The following is a 19,086-nucleotide window of genomic DNA, read 5'->3' on the forward strand; positions in this document are numbered from 1 at the left end:
TCCCGGCCGGGGATGCAGCAGGGAGCCAAGATCTTCCCTACGGATGCACCGGGGACCTCCGGCACCTCCTGCAAGCACCCGCGTCTCGCTCACCTCGGCAAGCTCTCAGCCCTGCCTCGCTCTGTGCCAGCCCTGCCCACGCTCCACCTCTGCTCTCCCCATATTTAAGAAAATCCAGATAAATTTCACCGGAGTTACGTCTCCAGTCTCTATTTTCTGGTGCTCAAAGGAAGGTGTAAGTGAAGCGTAAGAGATTATTACAGAGATTTGCTGGTACGATTATGGACACAACCTCAGTTAAGAGGGGCTGCTTGCTGGCAATAAGCACCTGTTTAATTTTCAGAGGGGATCTGCACAGATAAAAGGGGATAAAACTCTGCTGTTGCAGAAGCAGAGTTTGTTTTTCCCCATCTCCTAAGCACAGATTTTACACTGTACATACGCTGCCACTTCCAGATACCTTCCTTCAAACCTGCCGGCTTATTTCCCCTGCGAGTTTCTTTGGATTTTGAGATGGATGCTAATTAATCTCCTAATTATCTGACCTCCAGTGATTGCCTTTCACACTTGACTTGGATGGGAGAACAGTTACTATTTGTGGCAGCCTGGTCGATGCTTCCCAAAGTCACTTTGAGAGTGGTCGGAGAGCCAGCCTCCCCGCATCCCCCATTCTGGCTGCTGGCATCCACAGAAATATCGTATCATTATCCATCTATTTTAGGCTAGAAAAATCTCAATTCAAGACAAATAGATTTAAAATATAAAGCGAACGGGGTGTGCACCTAAAGAGCTGGAAGGATCCAGGGCTGGCCAGCTTGGCTCTGCTTGGGTTGCCGAATTATTGACCCATTTCCCCCCAAGGCAAAGACCGTCTTTAGCCCGATAGGGCTCCAGCCTTAACCCAGTTGCTATTTGAAGACACCTCTTGATTTAACAGATTTGGGATTTTTTTTTTTTTGGACCACAACACTTATTGCACAGGAGCAGGAACCAATTTATTTTAAGGGCAAACACCTCTGGATGGACAACTGTGCCCCAAACCTGGGTGTGTTAAGGGATAACAAGAGTCACAAGCCGCGGCTTCCTGGGAAAAACATTATGGGGCTAATTCTGAGGATTTTAGGAAGCTGGTGCTGGCAGGAGAAACAGTGAAATACCCACCCAGCCGCAGGCTTTGATATTTTTGCTTTAAAAATGACCCAGTACCTTCTAACAGATGAAGTGTCACAAATCCCCCCCCCCCCGCCCAAGACATTTCCTCAGGAGCTTCAGTGCTAGGTCGGGGTCCCCAGATGATGGATAGGGATACACAACCCTTCAGACGGCTCTATATTGCGAAGAAATATGACTTTTTTTGCAATCTAGCTTGGCTGGCAAGAGCTCCACCATCTGATAAACTCACGCTTTGTTAGATATCCACTGATAAATGAAAGGTCCTGATTGATTATGGCTGATTTATGAGAGTCATAGAGCCTGGGATTTTTTTCCTCTAATTTTATATATATAAAGCTCCCCCCGCCCCCAAATCCTTGCACACAAACATGTCACAGAGTAGAACTGTTGGAAAACATGACCATAAGCGCACTAGAAATAAGGGGAGGAAAAGAAGAGCACTGTTACCTTTGCCAATTAAACCCCACTACTCCCCCACCAGCTCTGAGTTCCACAAAACCAGGTTTTACCGTTAATAAACTCACCTTGAACTCCCGAAAAACGCTTGGAAATCGGAGGACAGAGCCGTGGAGTAAAGTCACGGGCACCGATGGATGCAGGAACACAGACTGCCTTGATATAAAGCTGCTCTTGCAACCACCATATCGATGCCTACTGCCAAACGCTCCGTAGCTTCCAGGTTAAAATGTATTTTGGGTGACACTGATTGATTTTGGGAGCAGAAAGGCATCACGGGATGCAAACAGACCTCTGGAGAGGATGGGACATTCAAACCAGTGGAGACCTGGTCTTGTGCAGTGATGGTTTCTAAATATCAGACCACTAGGACGCAGGAAAATTCAAGTTGTCCATTCCCAACTTGCAGGATCTACATTTTCTGGGGTTGCTGGGGTTTTTTTTTCCATCAGTTTTGCCTCGATTGCTAAGGATTTTGGAGGGTAGCTGCTTTTATTTTTTTTTGCTCTGTGTGATATCATGTACATCTGATCAAAAGAAATGGAAGGCAATTCTTCAGGGCAGTGGAGAGAAAAATCACCATCAGTGAGAAGTCTCCTAAAACCCCTGGGGACAAGAGGATCAGCCCCTGGGCTGTCAAATACAGTTTGGTGGGGGTTTTTGATGAGGGTTGCACACTGAATTATTTTGCTTTTAACGTGTCGAACGTCTGTAAATTTGATTTCATGAAACCCATGCTCTTGGTCACAGGAATACGCCTGCTTTGCTTCCCGAGCTGTCCGCTTCTATTTAACGCCTGGCTTGCTTGCCTCCGCTTACCCTTTTAACAGGGGTATCAATAAATCTGCATCAAAGCAGAGCCCGGCACTTCCTCACAGCTGGCCTCGTCATTAAGCAAAAAAATAAATGAGGAATGGGAAATCTGACTTTGTGCTTTAAGGTCACTGCATAACGGGGCTTTTCTCTCACCTCTGGGGAGATTATTCGATGGCACAACCCGGACTCTCAGCAGAAGCAAAGCAAAACCTGTTTGATACCGTATCCCTGCTCCCATTTTCTCCCCAGCTCCTGTTTTATTAGATTTGCGCTTTCGTGTATAGTAGGGACAGCTCTGGAGCAAGGCAGGAGTGATTTCAAGATGCAAAATTTAGGGTGAGTTAGGGAATATTATTGGTATCCCTTTTATTTAGAGTTATGAGGCAGGTTTCTAAGCGCGGAGAAAAGCTTTTCCAAAGTGCACTTCCGATTTTACGCTCTTGCTTAAATCTACCGTTCCTGTTTTCCAGGCATTTGCAGACCAGCTCTCTGTGGGAATAGGGAAGCCAGGTGCCCAAGCTGATGCACAAATCGACTTCTCCCCATCTCTCGTCGTTCACCGCCTGCTGTAAAACAGTATTAATCCAGGCAGGAAAACCTGCTGGCATCCGACCCGTTTAACGTCCAGCCACAGCGGGCTCTGCCCAGCCAGGAAAACTGATATAAAGATGTTGGTGGCTGCTCATCCTGTCATGAAAAGAATAGAAATTCATTTTCTTTCTCCAAATACATGGAAACACAAAGAGCAGGTTGAATTTATCAGCTTGTATTTCTTTAGGTTTTACTAAACATCTCTTGGAGAGAGGGGGAAGAAGGAAGAAAAGCAAAACCCCCGGAGCCTGCGAGCTGCTCTGCTGAAGGCAGCGACCCTGTTATTCCTTAAATAATTGTGCTCACTCGATTTCCCTGGGCTGCAGGTTTTACCTTCTCTGCTTGCAAAAAAACCCCAAACCCACCCAATTTTGGCCATACTGTTTTAAAAAAAATTGAATAACCCCACTGCTCAGCTCTTGCAGTTCACAGTTCCATTTTCAATGTGATTTGCGGGAAAAAACCCAGTTTAAAAAGTGTTTTTCCAGGCCTGTGCTGGGGATTGTTTCTCATTTCGTTAAAAAATATAGCCTAGTAACAGTCAGAAGAGGGAGACAGAGCCCGGCAGTCACACACCAGCTCTCTCCCACCTTTCCTCACTGCCTGGGCATCCAAATAAATGAAGCCAGCCTCCGGCTTCCAAAATACCCTTATTAATAAAAAGCGCCACCAATAAACCCAGTTTTCTTCGCTGAGTGGCGCTGCAGACACATTACACTTTTGCGAAATAGATTTTTTTTTTTTTTCCTTTGCATTTCGCTTTTGAGGTGATTCCTCTTGCTCACTTGATGCAGCAACTACAACCACCCTGGGGTACCCGCGGGATTTTGGTACGTTCGGAGGGAAAACAGGTCCCTGATCGCCGCTCCCTCCGCTGCGTTTGACTTGTGGCTGCTGGGGAAAGCTTTGCCATCGGTCGGTTATTGCTGAGCCCACACCAGAGCAGCCCAGGGAGCTTTGCAGAGGGTTCCACTGGGGTTTTTACAAAATAAAAACACATTCGTATTTTTGCAATTTATCTTGCTTGAGGTTTCCCCTCTGCAAGTGCATTTCCCAACACGGCTCAACTTACTGGTCCAGGGTTGGATGCAACACACGCCTACTATTTAATTCCTATATTTTGAGTGAAGCAGGAGGGAATTGCTACCTTGATCACTAAGTTGTGCTAAAAAATATATATTATATATATTATAAAAGGCAATTCCTTTCCTGGTCATTAGAGGTTGGTCTCCAGCAGAGGGGGGTTACCTCCATCCACAGTGGTCGCCACAATAAAGCTGTCTTCGTCTTAAAAATTGCTGGGCTCTCCTTTTCCGTACGTGGAGATAAAAAGCTGAAGCTGCAGTTCATGGGGAAGAGCTGGAAACCTTTAGAAATGGGTGTTTTGCCCCTGCTCAAGCCTTGCCCAAACATCTGTCTTGCCCCAGGAGGTGGAAGTTGTGACTCCCTGGGGATTTGATTCCTGGAAAAGCTCTTTGGAAAGGCCCTGCTGTGCCTGTGGAGTCTGGGCACACCGGGGGACCTACCATAAAGCCACTATTTTTCAGGAGATAAGGCTAAATATAATATAAAGATACCCCAAATTGCAATGGCGACAGTGCCACTTCCCTCCTCGACAGCCTGACCAGCGTACAGCGAGTGGAAGCAACTTTGCAAAACGCAATAGAAGTCACATTTATTGTGTAAAAAAAAAGCCCCCAAAACCCCAATAAGGAGATGTACAAATGCTTCAAAACACCAAAGTAGTAAAAGAACCCTGGGGAACTCAGGTGCATCGCATCCCTGGGGAACAGTGCATCGCATTTTCTATAACCTTCCAGTGTTACTTTACAGTTTCCCCCAAAAGGTCTCATGAACCTGAGAAGATAAATCACATTATTTCCACATTCAACATCTGCTGCCTCCCTAAGAGCTTTGCTCCAAACTGCCTTTCAGTCCTCCACCTTCTCACGCTTTGCTGTGGCAGACGGCACCTTCCTCCTCCTCCTCCTCGTCTTCCTCCTCCTCCGCATTGACGGGAACGTAACCCCCTTCCTTGGGCAAGCACCAGCACCAGCCTGCGCCGCTCAGATCCACCACCCCGAAGCTGAAATCCTGCATCTCCAGGATCCTGAAGTCAACAGTGTCCAGCCTGGAGTAGATCTCATTGAGCTTTTGCCAATACATCCAAGCCATCACGAGACCGATCACCTGCAAAACATGATTAAAACCACTAGAGTCATGCAAACCCTTCCTGAAGGTCTTCTCCTGCAAGGGATGCTGTCACCTGAACCTCCAAAACTGGCCATGAGACAAGAGAGGACAAGATCCAGTAAAATCTTCTACCAAAGCAACAGGCTAATTGCTAAACTCTTTAATGGCCTCTCACGACTTCCCACATCAGCCCTGACAGTGGGACGCAGATCAGTTGGACGTCGCCACGAACATCGCAAAGAGAGCGGCAGAGGTCTTGCTAAAATCGAGACATTGCTGCGAGCGTGGTGCTACACAGGTTATTTCCCATTTCCCTGCTGGCTGGCAGGGAATAAAAAATACACTTTAAATCTTTAGGAGAAATGAGGGGAAAAAAAATAAAAGCATTTTCATCAGTGGCAAGATTTCAAGCACATTGATTTGATTTCACCTGACGTTTCCTTTGCAGGACACCTTGCGGTAGCTACAAACAAGATGCCAGCGAGGGTGCGGATTAGGCGATAAGCCGTCATGAGGAGCTATTTGCAGACCGGACGCTGATGACGTCCATGCACGGAATAGGATGGAGAAGGATGAGATCATCTGAAGCCTCAGGGCTTTTTCTCTCATTTTCCAGGCAGTAGTTAACACGTTTTTCTGCATAACCATTCCTTGCAACAAAGAGTCAATAAATAATTTGCACCTGTACCATCCATCAGCTGGAATCTCCTGCACTACTGCGGCGCATTGGTTTTAGAGATGAAAAATGTTATTAATCATTTCTCTGGGTCCTAATCAATCTGTTAAATAGTCTGGAAAGTGGGAATGTTAAGAGAAAGATAAATGGGGCTAAGAGCAAAGGGTTGTAACGCATCTTAAATTAGGGACCATTTTATCCCGTGGTGGAAAGGGAAAAGCATTTGCCCAAAGGAGGCTGCAGAAAATGGAGGCAAAAACTCCACAGGGAAAAAGCAAATCAGATAAGTGTCACCCAGCGAGCTGAAAGCAAACAGGCAAACACAACCATCACCGGGCTTTATTTATTTGCCTTTCAGAGATGGAAAAATACCCCGCCATCCGCACGAGCAGCTTGCGCCTTGCACAGAAGCTGCCTCAAAACAGCTCAATATTTATTTTTCCCTCCCAAATTGACCTGAAGGTGGATCCCAAGGGGACCCTGCGGATCGACAGCTCTTCCTTCAACAAGTGGGGAGAAGCGGAAGACCATGTCCCTTGAGATGCTCTCCCAACACAGAGTCCTTCCCTGCAATCCTCAGTTGGAGCTTGCCCCGTCCTGCTTTCCTAATTGCACCCACTGATCCTCAAAGAGCATCCCGCTTATTTGACGTTCCACCTAATTATTGATAACAGGATTAATCACCGAAAGAACAAACAGAGGTGCCGGAGGCTGTGGTGTGGTTATGGCTAGCAGGGCTTTCCTGATTGCGGGAATTACAGAAATGCTGGATTCGTGCCTTGAAGGTTCTTTGCTGGGAAAGACAACTGAAGATGCTGAAAGAAACATTGAAGTCTGGAACCATCTTGGCATCTCCTTTTGTTTTCCAAATGGCCCGAAATCAGGTAACCTGACAGCCCCGGTAACCTTCATGCACGTATCTGCGTAGCTCCCCGCTGCCCTCAAAATATTCACTGCTGCGCTGGATATTATATATCTGTCTCAGCAGGCAACTCCTTCCCAGCTACTCTACGAAATGATTTCAGCCTGTGTACGGAGACAGCGTTCATCTTCGACTCAAACCGTGCGGGAGGCCGAGGCTGGTTGGCCGATGCTTGGAGATGGCTCCGTCTCTCCGTGAACTGCAGGGAGAGCCCAGAGCAACCCATCCCATGTGGATCTGGATAATAAGATTGTGCTAATCCATATTCAACAGCAGAGCCTTTAAGGATTTAAAAACTTTTTAAATAATATTGAAATGTATGTCAAGCTTTAGCATTATTTACTTCTATTAGCAGATTAAAATCCCACTGCTGATCCAGTGAAAGGACCAAGAAGCAAAACCCTTTGAAATGACAAATTTTAAGGCAAGCATGTCATTTTTTTCCTTCCTAAACCAAACAGTAATTCAGAAAAGATTTGTGTTTACAATAAATTTAATGCAAATGAATCCAATTCTGCAAACCCAGCTTGGTTCGGGGACATCATCCCTCCTGGTCCTCTCCTCCTGACGGCAATGCGACGCAGGACGTGGCATCCCAGTTAAACTGGGGATTTCTTGAACGGCATAAAATTACCCCAAGTCCTCAAGTCAGCAGCCTGCATCCCAGAGCCTTTGCTCTCCTCTGAGTTATGAACCCACTTCCATTCCAGCTCAGCTCTAAATATCCTCTTTCACTTAATGAAAACAGAAAAAGCTGTCAGGAATATAGATGCGTTCAATATCCCCAGCACCAAGGGCACCATGTTTTCCAGAAGTAAAGAGACTTCTAACGTGAGCACTGATTTTATTGCATCGCAATATGAAGGAAGGTGTTATTGCAGCGGAGCACGTTAACAAAATGTATCATATATGAGGCTAAAAAAATTAAAAAGCTGCTTTTCTCCCTGACTTCCCTCCCCTCGTGATGGTAATCACCACTGAGCGAGGGGAGGACTGCTCGGGAGTTACTGCTTGCGGGTCATTTAAAGTTGGAAAATTGCCTGTTCTTTCTGGCTGGTGTTCAGTGAAGTACAGAAAGCACTGCTGACTGGGGAGGTCTCTAGTCTGCCGCTTTCGGAGCTTTTTGCTGGGGGATTTAAACGCACGGGGTTTGCACGCAGGTACAAGGCCATCGAGTAGCTGCTCTTACAGTGTGCAAGACCAACTGCATGCATAAAATAAATCCAAAGACCTTTGCATGTTGAGGAAATCAATAAAGCATGCAGACCCACAAGAAAGCCACAATATTATTTTTATATATGTATATAATTTTTGCAATGATATTGCAATAGCAATTGCAATATATATATTGGAATTTGCATTGATAATGCTAATTGTAGTTTGGTTGCACCCAGAGTCAGGGATCCCCTGCGGTGACAGCTATGGAAAAAACCACCCTGCAGATGACATGATTTGGGAATTATTGTCTCAATTCCCGTCCAGACACTGCGGGAGGGAGCGTGTAAAGGCTTGCACAGGTATATCTTTCCTGCACCCTTCCCTTTGCACACACATGCTGCCCACCTCGCCCTCTGCGCCCTGGCCACCTTGAGCACGAATCAAGAAGGGAAACTTTGCAAAACCAAAGCATCACTGTCAGAAGCAACAAAAATCACTATGGCCACGCGGATACTCAGATTATTATATTTTAACCCACTAATCACATGACATTGCACCAGGAAGGAGATATCCTATTGCTTTGGTTTTTTGGGGTTTTTTGTTTGTTTTTTTTTTAAGAAAAAGTTAAATATCAAAATGCCCAGCAAAACAGAAGAGGGGGCAGATATCTGCTGCCATTTCCCACCTCTTCAGCTCCTCCAGTAGCAGCTCGGTGGCCTCAAGCCGATCCAAACTGGCATTTTGCACTGAAGTCCAACTGCAGACTGAAGACCTTTATCTCCATCTCTCGGCAGCACCTCGGGACTCCCCTGGAAAGCCACAGCTGAAATCTGCCCCAAACCTATCCAATGTAGAGTAAGAAATCTCTGCATCTTCATTTTCAAGCAGCAAAAGGGTGAGCAGGATGTCTGCTGTCAGTGAGGACCGGCCATAAATTCTCCCATCCAACCAGCTAGAGGAAATTTATTTCCATCAGAGAGAAAAAAAAGAAATAAGCTCTCCAAAGCACAAATCCTCAGGGATTTTGTCTCGGACTCCCAGGGGCTGTACGATGCTTACAAGCCACCTGGGAGGATGGGGAAATAAAAATCATTCATCACTTGCAGCTTTTCATATCCTCCTGTGCCGCTTAATCAACCCCCTCGTTTGTATTTCTCCTGTCCCCGCGAGTCCCCGGGAGAGGAACCTCCCTGCCCCAGCAAAACCACGCGGGGACACGCAGCCAGTCTGATTATTTTTCTATTTTAAACCCCAATTATAAATGCTCATTTAATCACAGAAGGTTCCCATGGACATCTGCAAGTCTCTGCTATCGGAAGACCCTTGAATTTGCTCTATGCAAAACAGGAAAAGCTCCAAAAAGCAAATTAAAACCCCCATTATTTTGTTCCTGAACTTGGAATTATTAGAACAGTGATGTTAATTATAACTGGGTGCTGTATCATGATTAAGCTATGGGAGTGGGTCTGTCTGGCTGAGCAAGGACACCATCCTGCTGCTGTTCCCCAAAATTAAATAGTTATTGCTCCTGACACAGCAAACGTCTCATTTCATCCACTGCTATCACTCCAAGGCATGAACAGTCGTCTTTATATTAGAAGAGCTATCCGGAAGAGATTGGAAAAACATGGTCTGGTGGTTTCAGCACCTGGTCTCCACTCTTTATTTTGTAGTGGCAGTGAAGCATCCTGGTTCTCCAGTGTGATCCGTCTCAGATAAACACTAATATTGCCCTTCTTGGGACCAACGCTTCCCTCTCCTCCAAAGCCCAAACCTCTCTTTCCCCTTGGAGCTGACAGCAGCCAACAAAGACTTTTTAAAACCATTTCAAACAAGACAGCATCGATCCTAATTACCAATTTACTACCAACATCACAAGACCAAAATTAGATTAATATGGAAGTTTGGGATAGTTTAACGCAACTAATGGTTATTCCTTCTCTTCCAACACTTAAGGAAGTTAAATACATACAAATATTTGAGGCTACGCTCCAGTTTCTGTGGTTCTGGCGCAGCACAGAGCCTTCTGCTAGACATAAGCCACGTATTTCTGTCTCCCACGTACGTGCTGTAAAATTTATTACGAGGTTCTTTGGTGCCCAGCTCCATTCCAGCTCCAGCTTTGCTCATTGTCTCGTAGCGGCTCCACTTGTTCTTTTGGATTAAACGGTTTTGCATTAGGAATAGATCTCAATGGGGCTGATATGCCCAAGATCTAATTGTTATCTCCTCCTTACTGGGAAGTACTCATTGATTGACGGCTCCTCTGGCAAAAGGAAGCACGCTCGGAGTCAGGAACATTTTTGGAAGCAAAGAAGGAAAGGGCTCAAATGCTCATTTTCCCATTATTATACAAGAAGAAAAAGGTCTGGAAAACCACAGCTGTTTTCCCTTAGGGGTGTGTGTATGCACGTGTGCATGTGCATGTGATCGGTGCCTCGATTCGGGGTGGAAAGCGTGCATTTTGGGCCCTTGTAGAGCATTCAAAAGAAGCTCAGCTCCTCCAGTCGCATTTTCCTGGGCAATCAAACATGCAAGGCTCAATTTCGCTTTTGCTTAACAAGGGCAAAGATTAAGGATGCAAAATAGCAACAAAACGATGCTCAAGAGCCCTTGCAGGGCGACAGCATGATTAACCGCACCCCGCTGCATCACAGTCCTGACAAAAGCAACTCTGGCCACGGAGAAGATAATCCGTTGGCCCAACGAGGGTCTTCTGCAAGCAAAACTTTCTGCAGAAAAACCCTTTTCCGTGCAAACCTCACCAGCTGCAGTGCAGGCATGTGCCCGGCTCTGCAGTTCTTTGCCCATTTGGGCGGCTGTAAAGCTGGATCATGCTAAACAGAAGAGTTGAATAATTTCAAGCTTTCCCAGAGCTAATCAAGTAAAAGGCAAGCATTTATCTTTTATTGGCTTTTCCTTCCATAAATTAGTATTTATAGACCAAGCTCTCATAGAGGTCATGGACTGCGGATGGAAAAAATCCCTTCTATTCCCCTTTTCTACCACATTAAGCACATATCAGCCGCTTGAGAATATACCGCCTTCCAGCCCCTGGAGCAACTTAAGATATTAAAAAGCAAACAAAATACAAATTAATCTTGCAAAGAAAAAGCGACCTTTGACAATACAAACCCCTTTACACAAGGAAACATTTAACATTACTGTCACTGAGAGATGAAGACGCCAACCTGCAAAATGCCTGTTGCAAGTCAAACGCTGCATTTTCGAGGACTGAAATAGCTGATCTTCTGTTTTTATACTCTTAGGAGGGAACATCCACCTCTACGCTGATGCCCTATTACTCTGTAGCTGCTCCCAGTGTAGAGCTTTGTAGATTGATGAAATAGCAAAGCGAAACAGAGGTAGCAACAATTTACTGCGAGTCGACTGCGCCGCAGGGTCGATAAATATTAACCCTTGGCAATGACCTTTCAGAGATTTTTTTCATTTTAATTGGACTTATGCCACTTTCTGCTTCTTTTGGATGGAGAAAAAGGGGTTGAAGAGCTTTTTTGTGGAATTGTTTCTACCTTATTACAGTGGCTATGTCTTCACCTTGCTAAGGAGGATGAAATACCATCAGAAAATTTCCTCTGCAAAGACATGGGAATGGAAAAGTTGCAAATGCTTTTCCTGAGGTTAATAGAAAAGCTGCTGAAAGAGCACTTGGGCCTGGCAAAGGGGGAAGAGCGATGCACGAGGATATTTGGCTTCTTTTAACTACGAACGCATTTTATGCACGCTGTAAACTCCTTGGGCAATCTTGCTAGAGGCAGGGAACGTAGGGATGCAGCCAGTATAAAACAAATTTATGCGCTTTGCTGCACCTGCTGAAAGATCTGGAGTTGCTTCATAATTAAACACAACCAGTAAGAGGCCACAATGTGAATTTGCCGTTGACTGCCAGCGACTAAATTAAAATGTCTTTTTGAGAGCAATATGAAATGCATCAGGGTTTGGCCTCGATCTGCAGCTTGGCTGAGAAGAAGGGTAAGGAGACGGGACTGTTACTGGAGAATGAAACATAGGAAAAAGAAAAAAAGAGAATTAAAGGTACTCTGCAAAGGCAGAAAAATAATTGAGTTGGTGCATTTATGCTTCGCTCTGAATGAAGTAAGGCAAATGAACACAACCACTTCCCCACTCCTCAAATTTTCCCATTGCTCAATGGCTTACTTAAAAAAAGCAGAGACATTCATGATTTAAGAGCAATCACAAAATTACAAACTCCCTCTGCCCTGCACCAGCCAGGGGAAAGGCTGGCTGCCGTGCAGTGACATACCTGGGCAGGATTTTGCCCTGCCTCCTCACTCCTTCAATCAGTTCGACACCTAACAGGACCCAGCAGATTTAAAGATTTCCCTGAATGCAACTAGATGGATGCCCGCATGCATAAGGAAGTAAAGCCAAGCAGCCCGCCCTGTGCCCTTGACCTCTTGCACAGATATTTGGGGAAAAGCAGAGAAAACTTAAAAATTCAATAACTTCCCACATGATGGGAAGCCAGATTTTGATGGTTTCCCATGTCTGAGCATGATGGAAAGACAACACTAAGAGCAATAATTGCCCACTCTCCATGCGTGCTCTGTGTCAGTTGAAACTTTTCCTGGGTCCGTCTTTCTGCACAAGAAGAGGTGGTTGCTAACCCCAAATCCAAGCACAAATCTCGGGCTCTTGGATGATGAACATCCCACCCTTTGAGCCCTCGAGCTGCTCGTCATCACAGACAAGGCTGAAGTTTGAACCTAAGGAAGAATAACACTTTGAGGAAAATGGGGCAAAACCCAAAGCTGGAGTCGAGACTTTGGTCCCAACCTTCTCCCCAGCATCCTGCAAGTTTTCCACCAAGGTGGTCTGCAGCTCCATGGAGTCCCAAGGGCTGAAGACGGGACAGGTCAATACGTCTACTCTTCCCAAAATTCAAGGCACTGTCACCTCCCCACATCAACGATGCCAACCCTTCCCCTCCTGGATCGGCAATTCAAGGACAATATTCTCACCCCAGCTTTCTGCTGGCAGCTGCTGGGGATGAACCTGTTTCTGGGCTGACAGCTCCTGGCAACACAGATGGCCATTTATAACTTTATTCCCTCCAAAACTTGACAGAATCAAATCCGATTTATATTTAAAACCTGAAAATTGTGAGCAGATGGGAAGAACGAGGTTCCTCATCTGAAGAGCATTTAATGGCACGCCAGAAAAATCACAACACTTGCTCAAAAGCACTTGATATTCATCAAGGCTCAGCAATCCTTATTGCCATCTCTGGTTTTTTTCCCCATCCTTCCCAATTAAGAGCATCATGTTGGCAGGTTAATGGATAACGCAACAGGCAGCTCCTGTAATGGACTCTTGACATCCTGCAAGGCAGAGGGAAGTGGTTGCCTCTATTACGGCACTTTCTCACCCCATTTCTGTGCCCGTTACATTTCCTGGTGGTAGCACAGCAGAAGTCCATTGCTCATCTGCGTACTTTGGAGAAAGCACTTTAGAAACGTGGAGCATCACAGCTAGGATCAGGCACTAACCGCTCCCCCGCCTTGGTTTTTCATTTGGACCATCTGAGAGCTCAAGAGGAAAGTCCATCCTTTGAAAAATTAGCTCAACGCACCACATATTTCCCCAACAGCTTCTGCTTTATTCAACCACTATTCTACCTTTTACTGCAAATGGAAACACAGAAAAAAAAATAATCATTCCTATTTAGATAAAACCCCATATCTGGAAAGCATCACCAAATACCTCCAGTGGTAAACCCAACATTCAATGAGACAAAAAGAAAGCTTTTGCTTGTGAGCCTCAAAAGGAATAAAAAAAAATAGGATCAAATCAACACTAAATCATCAAAGCTCTGTCAAAAATAATTCTGGAAAAATCTGAGAGAGATATTCACCATCTTGCCAGCACAGTGTCAACAGTGGTGCAAAGGGATGGCCCCAGCTGCAACCCAAAAATTCTCTCCGTATGGAGCATCTGCGATGAAAAGCTTAATTACCTGTGCTGGAAAGTTGCTCGGATCCTCAGACATCATTAACGGGAAATGGATTCCGTGAAGCATGGCAAATCCTGCTAAATTTATGATTATGGTTTATTTTGGTTAATATTTATGCTCTATTTGAAAAGAGCAGTAAAAACAAATATAAAAGGTTTTGCTGTGCTAACATATGCATGTCTTGCTTTTAGATGTTATTACTCGATCAATAATTAGATTTCACGAGTGTGTTATGAGACAGCCAGCACCGCAGTTGCAAACCGTTAATTTTGGTAAGGATGCTCTGGAAAGCGCTGTGATGTTTGCTGCCCAAGACACAAATCTCAGATGTAAATGGAGGGGAAAAAATAACTAAAAATGATTTATTTTCCTCTTCCAGCACAGTGAATGAAGCCGAGAGGACCTACCACGTACCTGTGGAAGCAGCAGTGAGCAAACGATGCCCAAAGTGGCCTCGAAGTTGTCTTTGAGCCAGAGCCCGACGGCGTGGATGCAGCCTCGCACGTGGATGACGTTGAGCAGCTCCAGGCGCTGGAAGAAGAGTGAAGAGAGGCATCACGGTTTTCATTGACATGTTGGGTTTTGGGGAGAGATGTTATTTCTTGTGTTTGCTCCTTCTTGCAAGTCAAAGGAGCTGCATGAGAAGTGTTTGGGAATTGATTTCTTGGACTGGACCTTTCGCTGGGGTTTCTCGCCAAAAAACTGTCCCTGGGAGCTATGGACCATATGCATGGAGATACTGCAGCTCTCTGCTGTGATCCAGTCCTGCGGTCACCCCCGAAGGCCTCAAAATCAGCTTCTCTCCTACCACCAAACCTCAAAAAACAACTCAGGACCAGCATTTCCTGGGGCTGATCCAGCAAGGCCATGCCAAAGCCTACAGGGACTACCCAAATATGCCACGAGCCCGCTCGCACTCTGCGAGGCTGAGCAACACCCCAGGATGTCAGGGAAAAACACTAAAAATGAATTTATATACAGTTGCAGTAACAGTAATCCTTGGTGGGGAAGAGCTTACCTGCAAATAATTGGGTCTTTTTAGGGGGCTTGGGGAAGGAGAAGAAAATCATGTACGTACAAAGGAAAAAGCCAACGTTACCTCTTTATCGAGTGTCCTGTATCCACACAGGGTGTTAATGACTTCTCCAGGGATCTGTGAACAGAGGATTGGTGAACAGACTTAGCTTGGAGGAAGCCGAAGGGGAAATACAGAAAATAAGAATAAAAAATAAGAAATAGAAGAGCCTCAACCATTCAGCACAGCACAAGGCAAGCAGTTACCCTCAAACCTCGCTTTGCTACCATGGGCTCCTTTTTGCCCAAACACAATGCTGAAACCATGCACGTTGGCAGTAAGCTGTTAGGGATTTTTAATTGTATTTTTTTAAAAACCACTTTTCTCTCTGGTTTCTGCTGTTTCAGAGGATGCTCATGTCCCCCCCAGTGCTTTTCCAGTGATTTGAGCCAGGACCATGTCAGGCGAGCACTAAGCAAAGCAGTTCTTTCAAAACATTACCTTGATTTTCTCCTTGTTTAATTCCAGCCACCTTTTCTAACACCTTCGGTCGTGCTCTCCTTCATAATAAAGGGAATTTCACAGGGATTAAATGTATTGGGCTCTCCAGAAATCAAAGGGGAATTTCCCCAAAGTCTTCCACCACTTTGAGGAGGAACATTAGGATTTTAGACATCCCCAAGGCTTAGATTTTTGTTGGCCAACAAAAACGTTTCAAGAGCTACAGCTAATGACAGAAATCCTGGCCAAACACTGCTATTCAGGTTCTTTATAAAATAAAATCAAATCTAATTCCTCTGTATCTGCCAAGATGGAAAGTGGTACATTTTGGGTTACAAAACTGATTCTTGCTCATCCCAAAAAAAAGCAAAGCCGGAGAGTAGCTCTGGCACATCCTGAGCTAGTTGGGCACTTTGCACCTCTCGGGATCGATCTTCTGATGTTTGAGGGGTTTTTTGGGCTTGTTTCATGGATCAAACAGCAGCTTCCATAACACCATGTATTTCTAAAGGGGCCTTGTGCCCATAAAATAATAACATGCTGAAATTATTATGCTTTCAGAAAGATGGCTTTGACAACCAGTAAAAGCTCCCGGACAACAAAACAAAAACATCTCGTACTTCCAAGGCATGAAGATGAAAAAAGAGAAATGTGCACATTTAGGTGTAAATTATGCTTTCCTGCAAGACACAGCATAAAAGAAATGTGCACCTCCAGACAGACTCTGGCCATAAAGCTGCAGTTTGTTCCTCCTGTAATTGGCAGGGAAATTATTCCAGCGCTACCCTACCAAGAGCTTCTGTACCTACCACATTACTCAGTGCGCTATCAAAAATCCCATTTCTCACCACTTCAAGACACTATTTACAAACTGGGCACAGCTAAGGAGACTAATTAGTCCCTGTGCATACGAAAGACTTGGAGGGAAATCTGGAGATCAGCAGCAAAGCACCCATCAGCAATCAGCATCGCTGAGAGAGATTTCATCCAGCGTTGGGACCGTGAAAGGGGAAGCCTTCAGCAGCAGGGGAATTTACAATGCTCTTAAGGTAAATGCTATTTACCTATTGCAGTATAAAGGAACCTATACATGACCAAGGAGCCACCTATTTGGTTTACATTAAAAAAATAAACTACTTTTCCTGACAGCTTTCAGTTGTCCTTGCTTTTCAGACTCACTTTGGTGGACATCACAGGACCCTTGCTGGTGAAACACCATTGCTGAATTGAAATTTCTAACATAAAACCAGGCAGAAGCCTTTCTTCTTCCAGAATGCATTTCGATGCCTTCAGGGATCCCAAAAAAAACACACACAGACGTTTAAAACCCACCAAGGGCTGCAATTCTCGCACTTCTTGTTTAACCAGCTTTTCTCTCCACAACTGGTGCCGAACGTCAGCGGTGACACTTCACAAGGGGTTCCCTGGTTATCCCACAAGCTACAGGGCCAATGCAAGATCTTCTCTTCAGCCCTCAAGTAACATTTCAATGGAAATGGTTTTCAGTGGGGCTTGCACATCTCTAAGACCCAACCAGGTATGTCCAGAGTATCACACACAGGTACCTTCTTCTTCATGAGGTGCAGAGGTGTTTCTCTCACCTTCTCAGCCCCCAAGGAAAACCCCCATGACAATTCTGCAATTTCAGCAAATAGCTATGAATAGAGACATGGTGGAGCTTATGGTAAATACAATTACGGAGGGTTTCACTCCATTGTTTAAACTAAATTTTTATTAGCTTGTGTGTTGGGTTTGCGTGGCAAGGTTTTAGTAGTGGGGGGGCTACAGGGGTGGCTTCTGTGAGAAGCTGCCAGAAGCTTCCCCTGTGTCTGATAGAGCCAATGCCAGCCGGCTCCAAGACGGACCCGCCGCTGGCCAAGGCCAAGCCAATCAGCGCCTCTGGGATAACACATTTAAGAAGGAAAAAAAACAGTTAGAGAGAGCTTTTGCAGCCGGAGAGAGGAGTGAGAAGATGTAAGAACATCTGCAGACACCCAGGTCAGTGCAGAAGGAGGGGCAGGAGGTGCTCCAGGCGCCGGAGCAGAGATCCCCCCTGCAGCCCGTGGTGAAGACCATGGTGAGGCAGGCTGTCCCCCTGCAGCCCATGGAGGGAGGATGAGGGGGTGTAGAGATTCCACCTGCAGCCCGTGGAGGACCCCACGCTGGAGCAGGTGGAGGCACCTGAAGGAGGCTGTGGCCCCGTGGGAAGCCCACGCTGGAGCAAGCTCCTGGCAGGACCTGTGGCCCCGTGGAGAGAGGAGCCCATGCCAGAGCAGGTTTGCTGGCAGGACTTGTGACCCCGTGGGGGACCCACGCTGGAGCAGTTTGCTCCTGAAGGTCTGCACCCCGTGGGAGACACCACGCTGGAGCAGTTGGTGAAGGACTGTCTCCCGTGAGAGGGACTCCATGCTGGAGCAGGGGAGCGATGAGAGGAATCCTCCCCCTGAGGAGGAAGAAGCGGCAGAAACACCGCGTGATGAACTGACCGTAACCCCCACTCCCCGTCCCCCTGTGCCGCTGGGGGGGGCAGAGGTTGAAGCCGGGAGTGAAGTTGAGCCCGGGAAGATGGGAGGGGTGAGGGCAGGTGTGTTAGGATTGGATTTTATTTCTCATTCCTCTACTCTGTTTTGCTTGGTAATAAATGAGATGAATTCCCTCTCTAAGTTCAGTCTGTTTTGCTCGTGATGATAACTAGTGAGCCATCTCTCCCTGTCCTTATCTTGACCCATAAGCTTTTTGTTCTACTTTTTCTCCCCTGTTTGGTGAACGAGGGGAGTGACAGAGCGGCTCTGGTGGGCACCCGGCCCCCAGCCAGGGTCACCCCACCACAGCTTGTTTTGTGTCACAGACAGCAGAAAACTCCCAAGGGAGATGCCTTTCTTAATCCGTTTCATGTACTATCGATACTGCACTGGGCTGATTTCTTATCCAAAAGTGCCCTGCAGTGCCAAAAATCAAATCTCTGAAGAGCAAGGCTACATCTATCTGCCTGGTTACTCTTCTCCCCAGGAATGGGTGTAATTTCTCATGGAGATTTAGATGTATTTGGTGAGGTCTCACTTCCTGTAAAACTGCTCTGTCTGTCAGAGCCACATCCATGGGCTTTAATTCTTGAAAAAAATGCAGAGGATTTACTGTGGACTTTCCCTCCCAGTCCTTCAGTAGAGTATCCTCCAGACTCAGCCAAAAAGTTGCCTTATTTCTAACCCTACTATATTAATCATCTGTGATTTCTTCTATCCCCAGTGCTGCCTGCTGTGCCAAGGTCTTCTGTTTGCCAAATTGTTACCCAAAACCATGGGGAGTGTAAAAATATGGAAAAAAAGCACTTGACACTCTCCGACACATCCTCACTCGTAATATGAAAGGACAACACATGAATTTCTAATTCCATCTTCAGGACCTTCAGGATTCTTAATCAACGTCCTGATTAGAGATGACAATTATTTTTGCAGCTGATTTGCATGTCAGACTTCCACTGATAATTTAAACACCTCAGATTTCCCTCTTTTTCCATTAAAAATCCAACAACAATACAAGATTGATGATATATTTTCCTTGTGCAATTAGTAAAGCCTTGGGGCACGGCC

General features: G+C 45.8%; 1 protein-coding gene across 1 annotated transcript in view; it reads right to left on the minus strand.

Moving 5' to 3' along the window:
• Nucleotides 1–4,685: 4,685 nt before the first annotated feature.
• LOC104637903 (tetraspanin-15-like) overlaps nucleotides 4,686–19,086 on the minus strand; it is a 43,440-nt gene continuing 29,039 nt past the window's right edge. The window contains exons 6-8 of the mRNA XM_075736820.1: nucleotides 15,080–15,133; nucleotides 14,395–14,511; nucleotides 4,686–5,226 (exon numbers count right to left, since the gene is read on the minus strand). Coding sequence (XP_075592935.1) covers nucleotides 4,984–5,226; nucleotides 14,395–14,511; nucleotides 15,080–15,133 — 414 coding nt within the window. The 3' untranslated portion in view covers nucleotides 4,686–4,983. The remainder of the gene's footprint in view (nucleotides 5,227–14,394; nucleotides 14,512–15,079; nucleotides 15,134–19,086) is intronic.

Source organism: Balearica regulorum, chromosome 27 (assembly GCF_011004875.1).
Source record: "Balearica regulorum gibbericeps isolate bBalReg1 chromosome 27, bBalReg1.pri, whole genome shotgun sequence".
In the NCBI taxonomy this organism is placed as follows: domain Eukaryota; kingdom Metazoa; phylum Chordata; class Aves; order Gruiformes; family Gruidae; genus Balearica; species Balearica regulorum.